This window comes from Tiliqua scincoides, chromosome 12, assembly GCF_035046505.1.
Source record: "Tiliqua scincoides isolate rTilSci1 chromosome 12, rTilSci1.hap2, whole genome shotgun sequence".
Classification (NCBI taxonomy): domain Eukaryota; kingdom Metazoa; phylum Chordata; class Lepidosauria; order Squamata; family Scincidae; genus Tiliqua; species Tiliqua scincoides.
The window spans coordinates 14,928,477-14,943,894 of record NC_089832.1 but is presented as its reverse complement, the minus strand read 5'-3'; the positions used below and the strand labels follow the sequence as shown (position 1 = coordinate 14,943,894).

The 15,418-nt window shown below is 48.9% G+C and overlaps 1 protein-coding gene across 1 annotated transcript; it reads left to right on the top strand.

The window, feature by feature from the left end:
• The first annotated feature begins 3,745 nt into the window (after positions 1–3,745).
• LOC136663105 (START domain-containing protein 10-like) lies at positions 3,746–14,851 on the top strand. Its single transcript, XM_066640048.1, has 6 exons — positions 3,746–3,967; positions 7,751–7,898; positions 9,892–9,995; positions 11,949–12,066; positions 13,439–13,491; positions 14,538–14,851. Exons 1-6 carry the CDS (start codon positions 3,812–3,814, stop codon positions 14,757–14,759), a joined length of 801 nt encoding a protein of 266 aa, XP_066496145.1. The 5' UTR covers positions 3,746–3,811; the 3' UTR covers positions 14,760–14,851.
• Positions 14,852–15,418: the final 567 nt, after the last annotated feature.

Genomic DNA, 15,418 nt, shown 5'->3' with positions numbered 1-15,418 from the left:
CAGTGTACAGGAGAGTATTGCACATGGGCATTCTGTCTGCCTGTTTAATGACTGCTAAATTCTGCAGCCTTACACTTGTGTGCATCTATGCATTGGCTGTGGGATTTCTGTGTGTGCAGTCGCCCTTAAGCCCAATATATTGATTGTTTTTGGAGGATGCCCCATTTTGATGCCTTTTCATGCTCAAGCTGCCTCTCACAGTTTCACTTTTGACATGCCCCCTGGGCCCTTTATATTTCAAGACTAAATTCTCCCATTTTTACCTCTTGGTTTTGAGGGTATTTGTTGTGAACTTGCACACAGTGGATTTCTGCTGCAAGTGGACTTTGTTAACAAGTCCACTTTGTTGTACTGTTTTTCCTACAGTTATTTGGTGTGATGATAAATGGCTGTCATTTTTTGTGTGCGTCCTACACCTACATTGGTAACCTGAAGCATTGACAGATAAGTGAATGCTCCCCAGTTCTTATTTTCCCAGAAGTCCCATTTAGATTTCTGTATTCCCCCCCTTCACATTAACCATCAGTGTTCTAGTTTCACTGGGACTTTCTTTTGTAGAGACTCAGTTAGTCCCAAATGTTCCCCCAGTGCTAACCAAATCTAATCCTTTCTTCCTGACACCACCCATACCAAGTCAGACCCTCGTCCTGTCTAGGTGGGACTGTGTATGAGCATTCTGAAACTACTACTTTAAAGGTTCTGGGCTTCACCAGAAGTCTTACCAATCCAAGCCTTGAGTACTCATATCATAGAAGTCAGTAACGGGGGTTGATCACTTTAATCCCCATTATCATTATTCGTACAGTATGGGGTGTATTTTTTGTATTTAAAGTATATGTATGCCACCCTTTCAGCTCACTGAAGGAACTATTAGGGCAGGGAATGCGTTTAATAAAACATCAAAGCAATCAGAATTCATAGAAACAGAAAGCATGCAAAGCAACGCAAAAGGAGGACACAGAGTTTAAATGATTTATATCTCTTGCTCTGGACAGATTGAAAGCTCCAGGCAAATAAAAACCAAGAAACTTGAAAGCAATGAAACAGATAATTATAATTCAATCAATAAAATGGCAAGTGAACTTGGTGGGTTTTATGTAGGCTGGCTACATGGATCTCTCAGGGAGGTAGTTTTACTATGCTGGGAAAGGTCCCATCCTCAGTGAATTCACCAGCATCAGTGATGGAATGCAGAGCAGGGCTTTGAAAGAGGAACAGCATGCACAGCTAGGTTCATGTGGGACAGGAGGTCCTTCAGGTGTGCAGGCCCCAAGCCAACTAGAGCTTTAAAAAACAAATTTAGCTTGGTAATATATTAGTGGCCGATGACATTGGCAAGATGAAGTTAGATTGGTGGGCTTCTGCATTCTGTACCCACCAAAGTCTGTACCATCAATAGTAGCCCCATGTAGTTCAGTTGTTATGGTGGTCCAGTTATGTAGACATTCTGGGTCTGCTCATCTGAATAAAGTTGGGTGTGGGAGGGGTTTTTAGCATGCGTACACCTGCATGAGTCATTGTAGGGAGTTTGCTAATACTTGAGGGTTGGTTGCCCTCCAAAGAGCACACCAGAAGCTCATGAGCCCTTTTGAGGCTGTAGTGTTCCCAGTTGGAATGGGGGGCCAAGGACATTGGGTGGTCTGTGTTCCTGAAATGGCCCAAGTGATGGACTGTAGAAGGTGCCTTCAGTAGCTAGCCTTTTGGTTCTCAACACACTATGAATTTCCAGTGAGTGCTACCACAAATAGGTACACTTCTCTCCCCAGCCAAGCCAGGGTTCTCCAACTTCTAAGTTTGTCTGTCTTGACTATTGTTTAGGAAGGGCAGGGTGCCTGGAATGTACAGCATAATGTATGGGTTTGTGCTTTGGCAGTGAAGATGGTTTTTAGCTGTGCTGGAGTGACTGGTTTAACCTGCCTTTGGCAGCCCCTTTATTTTCAACAAGATGTTATGCAAAGCCATGTTGTTGAATGCTGTCAGGAGTGGCATTCCCTCGTTCACATCCCATCTGTCAAGGAAGTGGCTGTGGTCAGCTGGGAAAACAAGATTGTAGCATTCCGGCCATCCTTATCGCCTGTGCTTGCAAGAACAGGACATATGTGCAGGACATTAAAGCAGGACATACCGTGCAATTAAAACACAAAAGTGCAGGTTTAACATGACAGGTAAGTGATTATTATAGTGATAACATCAATATCTTTGATATTGATAATCAAAGATAATATAATATCTTTTCCTGGCAATAGGCCAGGAAAGAAATATCCAAAGCTTCCGGTCCATGGATGTGGCTATTGAGTTGCACATGTCCTGCTCTTGCTGATTACATACCCCACCTAGAATGTCTGTGGCACATGGCATTAGGTAACGTGTTCCAGGGTTTGAGTTACAAGCCATCAAATGCCCAAGTGAGGAGAAATCTCAAAGGCGGAGGGTGAAGCAGCTGTGCAATTCTGATGGAATTTGATGGGAACTCTGGAGCAGGATCTATTCTACAGGTTTCCTTTACCAGAGAAGAATCAGTAAGAGGAGGCAGAGTGTCTGCCATAATCTCACCTAAATGTCAGTTATAAAATCTTTCTGTAAGGAACGGAATACCTTCTATACGACCTTTTTCTCCGATCAAACATTTTTTGATGGACATGCTGTTTGTTACCCAAATTGCCACTTGAGGATGCAAACTAAGCTAAGAGGCAAAGAACATAAGAAGAGCCCACTGGATCAGGCCATAGGCCCATCTAGTCCAGCTTCCTGTATCTCACAGCGGCCCACCAAGTGCCCCAGGGAGCACACCAGATAACAAAAGACCTCATCCTGGTGCCCTCCCTTGCATCTGGCATTCTGACATAGCCCGTTTCTAGAATCAGGAGGTTGCGCATACGCATCATGGCTTGTACCCCGTGATGGATTTTTCCATCAGAAACTTGTCCAATCCCCTTTTAAAGGCGTCCAGGCCAGTCGCCATCACCACCTCCTGTGGCAAAGAGTTCCACAGACCAACCACATGCTGAGTAAAGCAATATTTTCTTTCGTCTGTTCTAACCCTCCCAACACTCGATTTCAGTGGATGTCCCCTGGTTCTGGTGTTATGTGAGAGTGTGAAGAGCATCTCCGTATCCACTCTGTCCATCCCCTGCATAATTTTGTATGTCTCAATCATGTCCCCCCTCAGGCGTCTCAAAGCCCATCAGTTCTTGCATTCCAGGGGTGTGTGTGTGTAAAGCTAATCTCGTGTCTCCTTCTGCTTCTTCCCAGGAGGTGTGTGTGTGCGCGGTGGATGCAGGAATCTGAACATGTATCCCCTTGTGCTGTCTGCCCAGAGTGTGTGTGTGTGTGTAATCCCCTTGTGCTGCATGCCTGTCTGTGTGTGTGCACAGAAATCTGAACATGTGTCTCCTTGTGCTCTGGGTGTGTGGCCCCTTGTGTGTGTGTACAGAAATCTAAACACCGTTCCCCTGGTGCTGCACGCCCTGTGTGTGTGTCCTTGTGCCCCAGGGGGTGTGTACAATCTAAGCACGTTTCCCCTTGTGCTGCAGGCCTGCCTGTGTGTGCACGTAGAAATCTGGACGTGCGTCCCCTTGTGTGCAGGTGCAGAAGTCTGAACACGTGTCCCCTCGCGCCCTGCCCCTTCCCCACGTGCGCTGCCCGGGCCGGGCTCTCACCTGCGCAGCCTCCTCGGGGCGGCCGTCCAATGGGGGGAGGCGGCGGCGGCGGCGCGGCCAATCAGCGGCCGGCCGGGACGAGACTCAGCTGCGCTCTGCGGGCGGCGCGAGTGGCTCAGCTGGCGGGCCGTGCGGGCAGGTGCGCCGCCTGCATGGAGCCGCTGCGGCTGCCGGACGAGGACGCCTTCCGGGCTTTCCGGGCGCAGTGCGAGGAGGAGCGGGGCTGGCTCAGCCGCTACAGCCGCGGGGGCGTCTCCGTCTGGGGGCAGCTGCCCGCGCCGGGCTCCTTCGCCGTCCACCGGGTCAAGGTAAGAGGCGGGGGCGGGCTGCAAGCGGAGCCAGCCGACTCAAGACCCCTTGACGCGTGTCGGGGGTGCACGTGAGAATGGGCTGCGGTGGGTGGGGGCGGAGCAGACTACTGCGGGTTCTGGGGAGTGCAAGAGGCTTCTGGGGAGGCTCTGGTGAAGACAGGGGTGGAGACACTTTGTATGGGGGAGGGGGGCACGAGCACTAAACTCCAGAGGGGGGAGGGCAACCAGGCACGTAGACCTGGTCTCCCAGTTGGCCTCTGGTTTGTTGGGCAGGTAGACCTGGGCTCCCACCCGGACTTGGCACCCAGACCTGCCTGCCAGGTAGGCCTGAGCTTCCACCTGGACTTGGGCTGCCCCCAGTCCCAGTGGGTGGGTGCCCTTCCCACAGGCATGACAGTTTGGGAGGGGGGCACACACCCTTCGTCTCCCCCCTGGGTACAGAAATGTCTGGAATGTACTTGCTTGGAGAAAGTTTCTCTAAGTAGAAGCCGGTTTGGTCCAGTGGTTCACCTGCTTTCACGTATGCCTCTGAACCTTCTGCTAACGACATGAGTATTGGGGGGGGAAGGCAAAAGAGAGGAGCGTCTTGCTTTGGAACTTGAGTTCGATTCCTTCCCAGGAAGGTGAAAGAAAAGGATACTTGCCTGGTTGATTGGAAAGCTCCACATTGATTGGTGGCATTCGGGTGGCATTGTGTTTCCCTTGGTCTGCCCATCAATGTGGAGCTAGGTATGTTCATCTGCTTGTATGTAAACACACTTGTGCTGCTCTGTTTGGTTTTCATAGGGCTCAATGCATTTTCCTTGTCAGTTTCACGGCCCACCGAAAATCAGGTCACAACCCACTGGTGGGTCCCAACCCACAGTTTGGGAACCACTGCCCTAGGGCAACTCTTCTGTCCAATGGGGTTTCTTGCTATGGAGTGATGGCAACTGGTGGTGTTTGTGCATGGCTCTTTGAGAGGTACTAGTTAACAGGTCCCTGCCCTGAGGGGCTTCCTGTCTCCAAACAGACTCCAGGGAGGTGAGGCAGGGAAAAATATGTCATTATTTCATGCAGAAAGGCGAAGGAGCGAAGGAGTCATGCCAAAGCCTTCCTTGCAAAGGTGGCTTTTAAGTAGGGGCTTGAAGAGTGAAAGACAGCAGCCCACAGCTGGGCTGGGAGGAAGTTCCTGGCATGGGGGGCTGCAAAAAAATAAAGAAATGGATTGATTCTGAGTCCCATTTTATTGTATAGTATAGTATTGCGTGACTTGCGCATGTTTAATCCCCTTGGACTGCCTGCTGTGGAAATAAGAAACAGATCCTTGTGCTTAGTTCTTGCTAAAAGTAACAGGGTTTAAAAGCGCTTAACTTGTGTGTGGATCAGGCTCTGAAAAATGCAGGTTTCGGCCGGTTTATGGGACTGAATGCTTGCCTGAATAAGGAGTTCTTATATTGCTGCTTGGCACACAGGAAGCTGCCCAACCATTGATCTGTCAAGGTCAATGCTGTTGGCACAGGCTGGCTGCCGCTCTGCCAGGTTTTCAGCCAGGAATTTTTCTCTGTCCTGTGTGCAGATACTGCCTGGGTCTTCTGCATGCGAGGTCAATGCTCACGGGAACGATGTAGGCTAGTGTTTTGTTTACTATCTTTATCATCTTCAGATTTTCTCATCACTCAAGACGCTTTATGCAGGCAGGCAGTCCTAGACCCGATAGGGGTCTTTACAGTGTTGTTTTACATAGAGGTGCCCCCCTTTGCTCAGAATGCCAGATGCAAGGGGGGGGGGGAAGTGACCAATTCCAGGATGTGGATAGTGGCCAAGAGTTAATCATGAGCAATTGCATTGCTAGTGGGGTGTGGGAGTGCAGGTCATACTGGGTGACACGCACAGATGGTATGAAACTACTTCTGGCCAACATTTTTGGTATTCTTGGTGTGTTGGCATCCTTCAGTCTCAGAAGGCTATGGTGTCATGCTCTGAATGGTGGTTCTGGAACAGTGTCCTCTCCAGTGCGCGAAGCCTGGGTAAAGTAGGTATGGAGGATAGGCTGTTACCCATGCAGCAAATCCCCCCTCTCCACGTTGCTGAAATGGTCCAACAGAAAGGCAGAGGCCAATACGGTTGGTTCCAGCAGCGTCGCAGGAGTTGCCAGAACGTGACTGTGTTCAGTCATGAACTGCCTCAGGGACTCCGGCTCCGGATTTTGCCTCGAGGTTGACTCCTGAAGCCTTTTCCACAACTGGATGTAGCCACAAGACAGTGGAGGTTTGGGATCAGAGTTTTCCTTCTCTCATATGAGCTGCCTTCTCAGGCTGACGAGTCCCATCTACCCAGTGGCTGTTTAGTCGCCTCTTACGACAAGTACAGCCAAACTGAGGGCCTATTCTTATCCCCAGCCCCCAGGGGAGATATTCTTGGTATCATGTTATATATCATTCGACACATCATTTCATGCAGGATGCAATGAAACAAACTGTGTTGAAATATCTTGATTCGATCAAAAGTTATAGCAAAAAAACTAGTGGATGTGGGGCGATGGTACATCCCCAGAGCGTTGCCCTGTCCGCAGCATGAGAAGAGGTCCCTCATGGGGGTTGACATGCTGGCCTCTTGTCCTGGGTGATATAAACCCTAGTGACAGCACTGATCCGGAGCAATTATCCTCTAATGGCAATGGCGCAGTGTGGTCTGCCCTCTCTTCCTGCCCCAAATTCCTCACTGGCCTCCTGGGTGTAGGTGCCTCAGTGACTTCCCCCAACCTCTTGGCTCACAGAATTGTGTTTTCATCCACGGCAAACACTGGGCTCTTTGTGATGCCTACAAGGGGCACCACGGAAGCCGTGCCACGTGCAGCCTAGGTCAGGGAGCAGGAAATGCCCGACTAAACCATGTAATAAAAACTAGCCACGTTCCTTCTTTTATTCTTGGTTACATTTTAATTGGTCAAAGCCGCTGAACACTTCCTTAATGGGAGATGGCTGCCAGGGACGCAGCAGTTCCTCCTGGCGCTGGCATTAACCTGAGTCGCCGGCTGGGCAGGAAGTTGACTGGTGGGTCAATGATTTACAGAGCACTGCAGCCTGACCCTGTTTTATTCAGGGGTGGGCGGGAACAAGGCAAGTTGCAGGTGTTGCTCATTTGTTTTAACTAGAGAGTAAGCTGGGGAGCAAATTGAGCATGCCTTGAAGCGACGGAGCCAACCAGTGCGTAAAGTGTCAGAGTCCTGGAGGATGAATTTTGCAGATGTTCAAAACGACAGTAAATAGAGATATAATATTGCATACCTATGTCAAGATGGTAGCATTTGAGAGCCACGTATTTGAACTTTCTACTTCCTGGGGGCACTGTCTCCCATGGTTTATCTGTTAAGAACCCCCTAAGCCAGTAATTCCCAAACTGTGGGTCAGGAGCCACTTGTGGGTCACGAAAGGGTGATGGAAAGATTAGGTAACTAATTGCCTCAAGCCCTGAAGCTACTGAAAAATCAGATGGCTGCTAATTACCTTGCAAAAAACTCTGTTTTAGCACAATTGCTAAGACCCTGTGGAGGACTGGGACACAATATCTTGGTACCTGATGGGCTACACCAGATGACTCCCCCTTCACCTGGCGGTGCTCCAATTCAGTGGTCTTCAACCTTTTTCATTCCCATAAGTTGCCATGACCCCACAACCGAGGCTTGGCAGCCCCGCTGGGGTCATGACCCCAAGGTTGAAGAACACTGGTCTACAGCATTGTGTCCCTTCGGACCAGACTTTAAAGATGTGGTCATGCTGTTCCTCCTTCTGCCTGCAGGGCCGTGTGGACTTGCCCGACGTCTCAGCAGAGACTGCGTACGACGTGCTGCATGACATTGAATACCGCAAGAAGTGGGACTCGAATGTCATCGAGACCCACGACATTGCCCGCCTTACCGAGAATGCTGATGTGGGCTACTATTCATGTGAGTGGAGGCGGCGGTGACCAGGAGCGAGGGAATGGCACCTAGTGGTAGCACCTGGTATCTAGATTGAAAGGAACTGTCCTGGGGATCTTGGGTTGTGCATTCCTAGCCCTTCCAAAGAGAAGCCTACAAGTCAGCAGGCCTCTCTCTGATGATGTCTTGGACTGTGACTCTGGGTCACGAGGCGCTTCAGCACGATAGGCTGTTGCTTTCCCATGGCTGTGCAAAATCTATAGGATAATGTGTTGCTTGAGCTTCTGCTGTTCTGCGTACTGCCTGCTTGCCACCTGATTTTACGGGCAAGTCAGGAGTTCTGGGCTGCTTCCTAGGAAGGGACTCTGGAGGTCAACCTAGTCCAGCATTCCCTGCTCTGGCCAGGCAGCTGCAAAAGCAGCCCTTAGAGGTGGGCACCCTGCCTGTGCTTGAAAACCTGCAATGAGGGGGAGCCTGCAATTGCACACAGGAGACGGTTCAGTGCTAGGTAGCTTTTACGGTCTGGGAATCCTCTGTCGTTTCAGCCCATTGCTTCTAGTCCTGACCTCAGGAGCGATGGAGATCCTCTCCTTCTTTTGCAGGACAGCCTTTTGGATGCTGGAAGGTGGCTGTCTTCTCCTTAGCCTCCTCTTTAGGATGCACAGAGCAAGATCTCCTAAGACTTGGTTTCTAGATAATCTTGATGGCCACCTTCTGCACGCTTTCCAACATATCAATATCCTTCTTAAATATGCTGCTAAAAACCGGGCTCAGATTTCCAGGTGAGGTCGATCTGGTGCAGAATAGACACGGCCCTGCCTTCTGAACTCTATGCTGGGTTAATAACAACCCAGCATAGCATTAGTTCTTTTTGCAGGTGCACCAAGCTGCTGGCTCATGTTCAGCTTGTAATCCACTATGGTTGTTGGCATCCTTCAGTCTCGGAAGACTATGGTGTCACGCTCTGAATGGTGGTTCTGGAACAGAGTGTCCTCTCCAGTGCGCGAAGCCTGGGTAAAGTAGATATGGAGGATAGACTGTTTCCCATGCAGCAAATCCCCCCCTCCACGCTGAAACAGTCCAATGGAAAGGCAGAAGCCAATACGGTTGGTCCCAGCGGCGTTGCAGGAGTTGCCAGAACGTGACTGTGTTCAGCCATGAACTGCCTCTGGGACTCCGGCTCCGGATTGACTCCTGAAGCCTTTTCCATAACTGGATGTAGCCACAAGGCAGTGGAGGTTTGGGATCAGAGTTTCCCTTCTCTCAGATGAGCTGCCTTCCCAGGCTGACGAGTCCCATCTACCCGGTGGCTGTTCAGTCGCCTCTTACGACAAGTACAGCCAGACTGAGGGCCTCTTCTTATCCCCAGCCCCCAGGGGAATCCACTATGGTACATGGATCCTTTTTGACATGTGCCGCTGCCAAACCAGGCTTTGTCCCATCTTGTACTTGCACCTCTGACTCTTTGTGCAGGACTCTACATTTGTGTCTGTTGAGCATAACACCCAAAATCTGATTGGTAGAGGTGTTTGTTTCTAGTGAGTAAGATAGAATTACAGCCTAAGTCTTGCTAATCACAGTGGGCTTATCTCTGAGTAAGGTAAATAACACCATTTTCAAACACCTCTACTGATATGGTACAGAATGGGACTGTGATGTGCTTTGCTGTGGCTAGCAGACAGAGAAATCACGCAGAAAGACAGTTACCTATGTATTTGCATAACGTAGCAATTTCACCGTTTGTTTTTGTTTAAGTACTAGGTATGTACAGCTTGCTGGGCATTGCTTTCAATTTGGGTATACCTTTTTATCAGGACTGTAAGTCCCTGAAGGCAGAGACCTTTGCCCTGTGTAAAGTGCCATGTACATGGATGATGCTATATAACTACATGTATTTATTTAGCCTAACTATAAAAGTTTTCGTTGCCATAGAAGCCCCAAGCCCTTGGCCTTTATTCTTTATGTGAATTCCTACCTTGCAGCACAGTGTTGAGTTGGGTTGTCTTTCGTTCTTGGCTAGGGAAGTGTCCGAAGCCTTTAAAGAACAGAGATGTGGTGACGCTGAGGTCCTGGCAGGTCCTGGATAAATCATACATTATCATCAACTTCTCAGTCAAGCACCTGGTGAGCTGATTTCTGAAGCGGTTGGTGGCGGATAGGAGGCTGAGGGGCACAGAGAAGATTTAAGGACAGGCTCACAGCCAGAGTTCTAGCAGTGTTGTTCCCTATAGGCAGGGTGGGATTGCTCAGGTTAGCAATTTGAGTGACTGAACCAGCATGCTGCCCCCGGATAGCGACAAGTGGGCAACCTCCTCTAGGGCTGGCCCATTCATGAGGCCAACTAAAACCAATTGGCAGGAGGCACTCTTCTCACTCCACCTTCTCGTCTACACTACCCTATCTTCACCTTCCATTCCCTGGATTGGAAGAGGAGGCAGAGAAAAAAGAGGAAATGTATAGGGAAGGAGCATGAGGTGCTAGAAGGAGTGCGGTAGGTGCAGAGGCTGGCATGTCCATCAGGTAAGGGGGAGCAGCATTTGACGTGCTGCTTTGGGTGTCAAGAGATCTTGGGCTGGCTCTGAGCCCTTTGTTCCAGGGCTGTGGGTGCTCTATCCAGTATAGCCTGCAGATGGGAAACTGCATTAATTTATTTAAACCACTGCTTTGGTCTCCTCTTGTCCCATACACAAAATGATCAAGGTGGGTTACATGATTAAAAGAGACAAACTTTAGAACAAATAAGCTGGCAAATTTCTAATTGACTACAAACAGACTATAAACAAACTATAAAATGACCGGGGGGGGGGGGGGGAGTAGAGCCACTATAGTTATTAACAAAACTTAATCTTTTAAAACCTGGCTTTTTGAAAATGGAGCCAGTCCGATCTCATGGGGAGGCAGAATTTTTCCAGAAACTAATAATAATAATAATAATACAGGTATTTATATACCACCTTTCTTGGTCATCAGATTTCTCCTCAGACTTTATTCAAGGCGGTTTACATAGGCAGGCTGATTAAATCCCCGTAGGGATTTTTACAATTGAAAGAAGGCTCTATCTTTCAAGAGCCACAACAATTCAGATGTTTCGTTCTGATCTGGTCGCAACATTCTGGTCTCCATCCTCCCACGCTCAGAGCAGATGGAATAGCTCGGCTTCAGCTTGTCAGCTGCTTCAAGGTCGCACGTTGCCAGTGGCCTCGAGATATCAACCTGTGGATGTTATCTTCAGGCAAATGGAGGCTCTACCCTCTAGACCAGACCTCCTGCCCGTTCCCTAAACTAGGTAGTCTAGATGGCAGTCTAGGTAGTCTAGATGCCCATTCCCTAAACTAGGTAGTCTAGATGCCTTTAAAAGGGGATTGGATGAATTTCTGGAGGAAAAGTCCATCTCAGGTTACAGGCCATATTGGGTATGTGCAATCCACTGGTTTTAGAAGTAGGCTATTGCAGAGTACCAGGATGCAGGTCTCCTGTTGTCTTGTGTGCTCCTTGAGGCATTGTGAGATACAGGAAGTTGGACTAGATGGGCCTTTGCCTGATCCAACATGTTCTTATGTTGGGTGCAATTGTCAAAAAGGACATGGAACGAAGCCTTGGCTGATGAGTAGAGCAGATAAACAGGCTCAGTGGGAAAATGCCGGTCTTCAGATATCCAGGTTCCAGTCCATGTACAGTGGAAACTGCAGTATCTGTGGGGGATCAGTTCCTGTACCCCTTGTGGAGACAGAATTCCACAGATAATTAAATCCGCAAGAGGGCCCATGACAGCAACTGGAAATGCCTCTCCAAAGCATCGGGGAGGCCTTCTGAGATGCAGGTTGGCCATGGGCGATCTCCTTGTGCCTCAGAATGCCTCCTCGACACAACCGGACGGTCCTTGAGGCAGTCCAGATGCAGGCTCAGTACCCGCATTGAGTGAAATCCATGGGTGCTGAGCCCATATATAAGGAGGGCCCTCTGTGGTGCTTTATAGGTTGTAACTAGCAACTTGAATTGAGCCCAGAAGGAAAGTGACAGCCAGTGTAGATTGTCAAGGAATTTCAAAACTAGTCTGATGGCCTTTTCTCTGTGCAGAAGTACCCTCCGCGGAAGGACCTGGTGCGGGCTGTGTCCCTCTTGGCTGGCTATTTGGTGCAATCGACTGGACCCAACAGCTGTATTTTGACCTACTTGGCTCAGGTTGATCCTAAAGGTAAGTTTGGTGGATCCTACAGATTCTTCAGGGTTGAAAGATGTCCTGTTGAAGATCAGCGAGTCCCCATGTTCTAAAATACGGCAGCTGAGTTTTTGTGAACAACAAGTGTGCTCTGCATTTACATGTGCCCTCAGATATGGACACATCTCAAAAAGGACATAGTGGAAATGGAAAAGGTGCAAAAGAGAGCGACTAAGATGATTACTGGGCTAGGGCACCTTCCTCATGAGGAAAGGCTACGGCGTTTGGGCCTCTTCAGCCTAGAATAGAGGCGCCTGAGGGGGGACATGATTGAGACATACAAAATTATGCAGGGGATGGACGGAGTGGATAGGGAGATGCGCTTTACACTCTCACATAACACGAGAACCAGGGGACATCCACTAAAATTGAGTGTTGGGAAAGTTAGAACAGACAAGAGAAAATATTGCTTTACACAGCGTGTGGTCTGTGGAACTCCTTGCCACAGGATGTGGTGACAGCATCTGGCCTGCATACCTTTATAAAGGGATTGGACAAGTTTCTGGAAGAAAAATCCATTACAAGGTACAAGCCATGATGTGTATGTGCAACCTCCTGATTTTAGCAATGGGCTATGTCAGAAGGCCAGATGCAAGGGAGGGCACCAGGATGAGGTCTCTTGTTACCTGGTGTGCTCCCTGGGGCATTTGGTGGGCCGCTGTGAGATACAGGAAGCTGGACTAGATGGGCCTATGGCCTGATCCAGTGGGGCTGTTCTTATGTTCTTATGACATCTAAGGGTCTGGTAGTGTTTGGTCATGATGTACGGCCCCACAGGCTGTTGCAGAAGAATAAAAGGATAATAGGTAGCAACTCTGAGTTCACTCACCATGACAAACAATGTACGGAGGAAAAGTTAATGTAATAACTAGAAGCAATGTCATCAAATAATAAATGCCACGGAATTGTTGGTCAATTTTGACCAGCTGCCCTCTGAGGTTAAGCTTGTTCCCTTGGTGTGAAGAAAGCCAGTGATGCACACAGGTTTCTTTTAGGCAAAAGCGGAGAATACTCTACGTCCGATTTTTGAGTGCTGGAGATAGAAATTTGGCTGGCTGTTGAGTTCTCGAGACAGAGTTTCCAGAGGGGAAGTCTGACCCCTTGGTGCACAGAATATCAGAGTTTTATAGTGACTGGGGTGTAAGATCAATTAGAAGTGTACAGTAAAGCAGTGGTTCCCAAACTTCCTCAGCCCGTGGCTCCCTTGACCCCCTGGCTGTTGATCACAGCTCCTCATTATGATGCACTTAATGGTGTATGTGCATATATTTAAACAAAGGTCTAAAGCGGCTAACAAATTGGAAACAGAAAGATCCTATTTTTGTGATTTTCCCATCTCTTAAATTAGGATCGCTGCCAAAGTGGGTTGTGAATAAAGCTTCTCAATACCTGGCACCAAAGGTGAGTTTAAAAAAGAACCTGTAACTGCCCTCCTGCCCAGCAAAGCACTGCAGTGGTTCACCTGGTACAGGATAGCTTAATTGGGATGGATTTGCAAAAGGGAGGCTGCTGTCTTGTTTCACTCAAGACCAGGGTCCTTCCAAGTGTCTATCACAATGGTTTCCAACTTTAAGGAGCTCGCAGGCTACTCAGGCAAAAATTGGACTTGTTGTGGACCACATACATCCTCCCACCCCCCTGCGCACAGAAAATACAATTAAGTTTGGTAGTCCGTGGGGGAGCACTCAATGAGAAACTCCGTGTGCTTGCTGTGAATGCACTTGAGTGTTGGTTGCGGGCGATCCATTCTTGGCCCTCTCTGATGGTCCATGGGGGAGTGCTCATTCAGAGAGATATTGGAAGTGATCAGAGGCTATCTTTTTTTTTTTTTTCTGAGACTTCATGGACCACTGCTCAGGGTCTCACAGACCACTGGTTGGGAGCCACTGGTCTATCAGAAGTATACTATATATCACCATCATGACTGGCAGCCACTGATATTCCCTTAATGAATTTGTCCAATTCTCTTTTAAAGCTCTAAACCAGCCATTTTCAGCCACTGTGCCGTGGCACACTGGTGTGCCGCGAATGGTCTGCAGGTGTGCCGCAGGAGTTTGGGGTAGGGTCATTTACTAATAGGGCCACTGGGGATGTGAGCCCCCCCCCCACCAACAAGGTGTGCCTTGTCAATTCTCCAAAAACTGATGGTGTTCCTTGACCATTTTAGTCCCTTGTCAGTGTGCCGTGAGACGAAAAAGGTTGAAATCACTGCTCTACACTTTAAGGCAGGCCACTTCATAGCCTGCAACCAAAAAGGCTCAACCCCATGTACCCCCAGATGAATTTCTGAAGGTAGGGGTATCTGGAGGAGAACCGTAGGAGGCGGCGGACAGATTCACACAAAGAGAGCTCTCACTGTATTAATGGCACAGGGAAGTTCCACATGGATGCTTTGACCTCACTTTTGCTGCATTCCTCCTCTCCCCCCCCCCCATTTTTGTGGTCAGCTGATGAAGAAATTGCACAAGGCCTGCTTGAAATACCCTGCCTGGAAACAGGACCACGACATGGACAGGAAACCCTGGCTCTACCCTGAGCAAAGCCGGCTTCCCACCATGGCGCTGTCAGACTTGAGTCTCCAACACGCTTCATCTCTGGAGAACGTAGATGAGAGTGGCTTGATGGAGACCAGAGAAGAGAAAGGAGACACCAGCGGATCAGAGAACTGATGCCATTTGGACTCCCTCTTGGTTGGGGGTATTGCGATAGTACACCACTGTGCCTTTCCCACTCAGTTTTACAATAAAACGGTGGAGATTAACTATAGATTTTTCTGGTCATTCATCTCTTCCCCAGTGTCTATTGCCAAGCTGGGGAGAGAGGGAGAGTGACCTTTTCATCAACACTCCCACATGGCTGTCTTCTGAGCAAGCAGATGGGAGGACATTTGTCTGTTGTTCTATTTAAAGTGTGTCTAGACCACCATTCAGTGGAACCAAAAATGACCACCAATGCACATGCCCGATCTTGTCTGATCTCGGAAGCTAAGCAGGGTCAGGCCTGGTTAGTAGTTGGATGGGAGACCGCCTGGGAATACCGGGTGCTGTAGGCTTATACCATAGTCTTTCGAGACTGAAGGTTGCCAACCATCTCCCTATACTGAACACTATCTCCTGATCTTGTCTGATCTCGGAAGCTAAGCAGGGTCAGGCCTGGTTAGTACTTGGATGGGAGACCGCCTGGGAATACCGGGTGCTGTAGGTTTATGCCATAGTCTTTCGAGACTGAAGGTTGCCAACCAGAAGTAGGTATGAATAGTACTAAAACAATTTTAAAATGGAAACAGATCAGCAACAGTGATTGAAATGAAAGCAGCCGGCAAAAATGG

Coding starts and splice junctions, on each gene's coding strand:
- LOC136663105 (XM_066640048.1), top strand. CDS start 3,812: ATGGAGCCGCTGCGGCTGCCGGACGAGGACGCCTTCCGGGCTTTCCGG. Junction 7,899..9,891: donor TGATGTGGGCTACTATTCAT/GTGAGTGGAGGC, acceptor GTTCTTGGCTAG/GGAAGTGTCCGAAGCCTTTA. Junction 12,067..13,438: donor GGCTCAGGTTGATCCTAAAG/GTAAGTTTGGTG, acceptor CTCTTAAATTAG/GATCGCTGCCAAAGTGGGTT.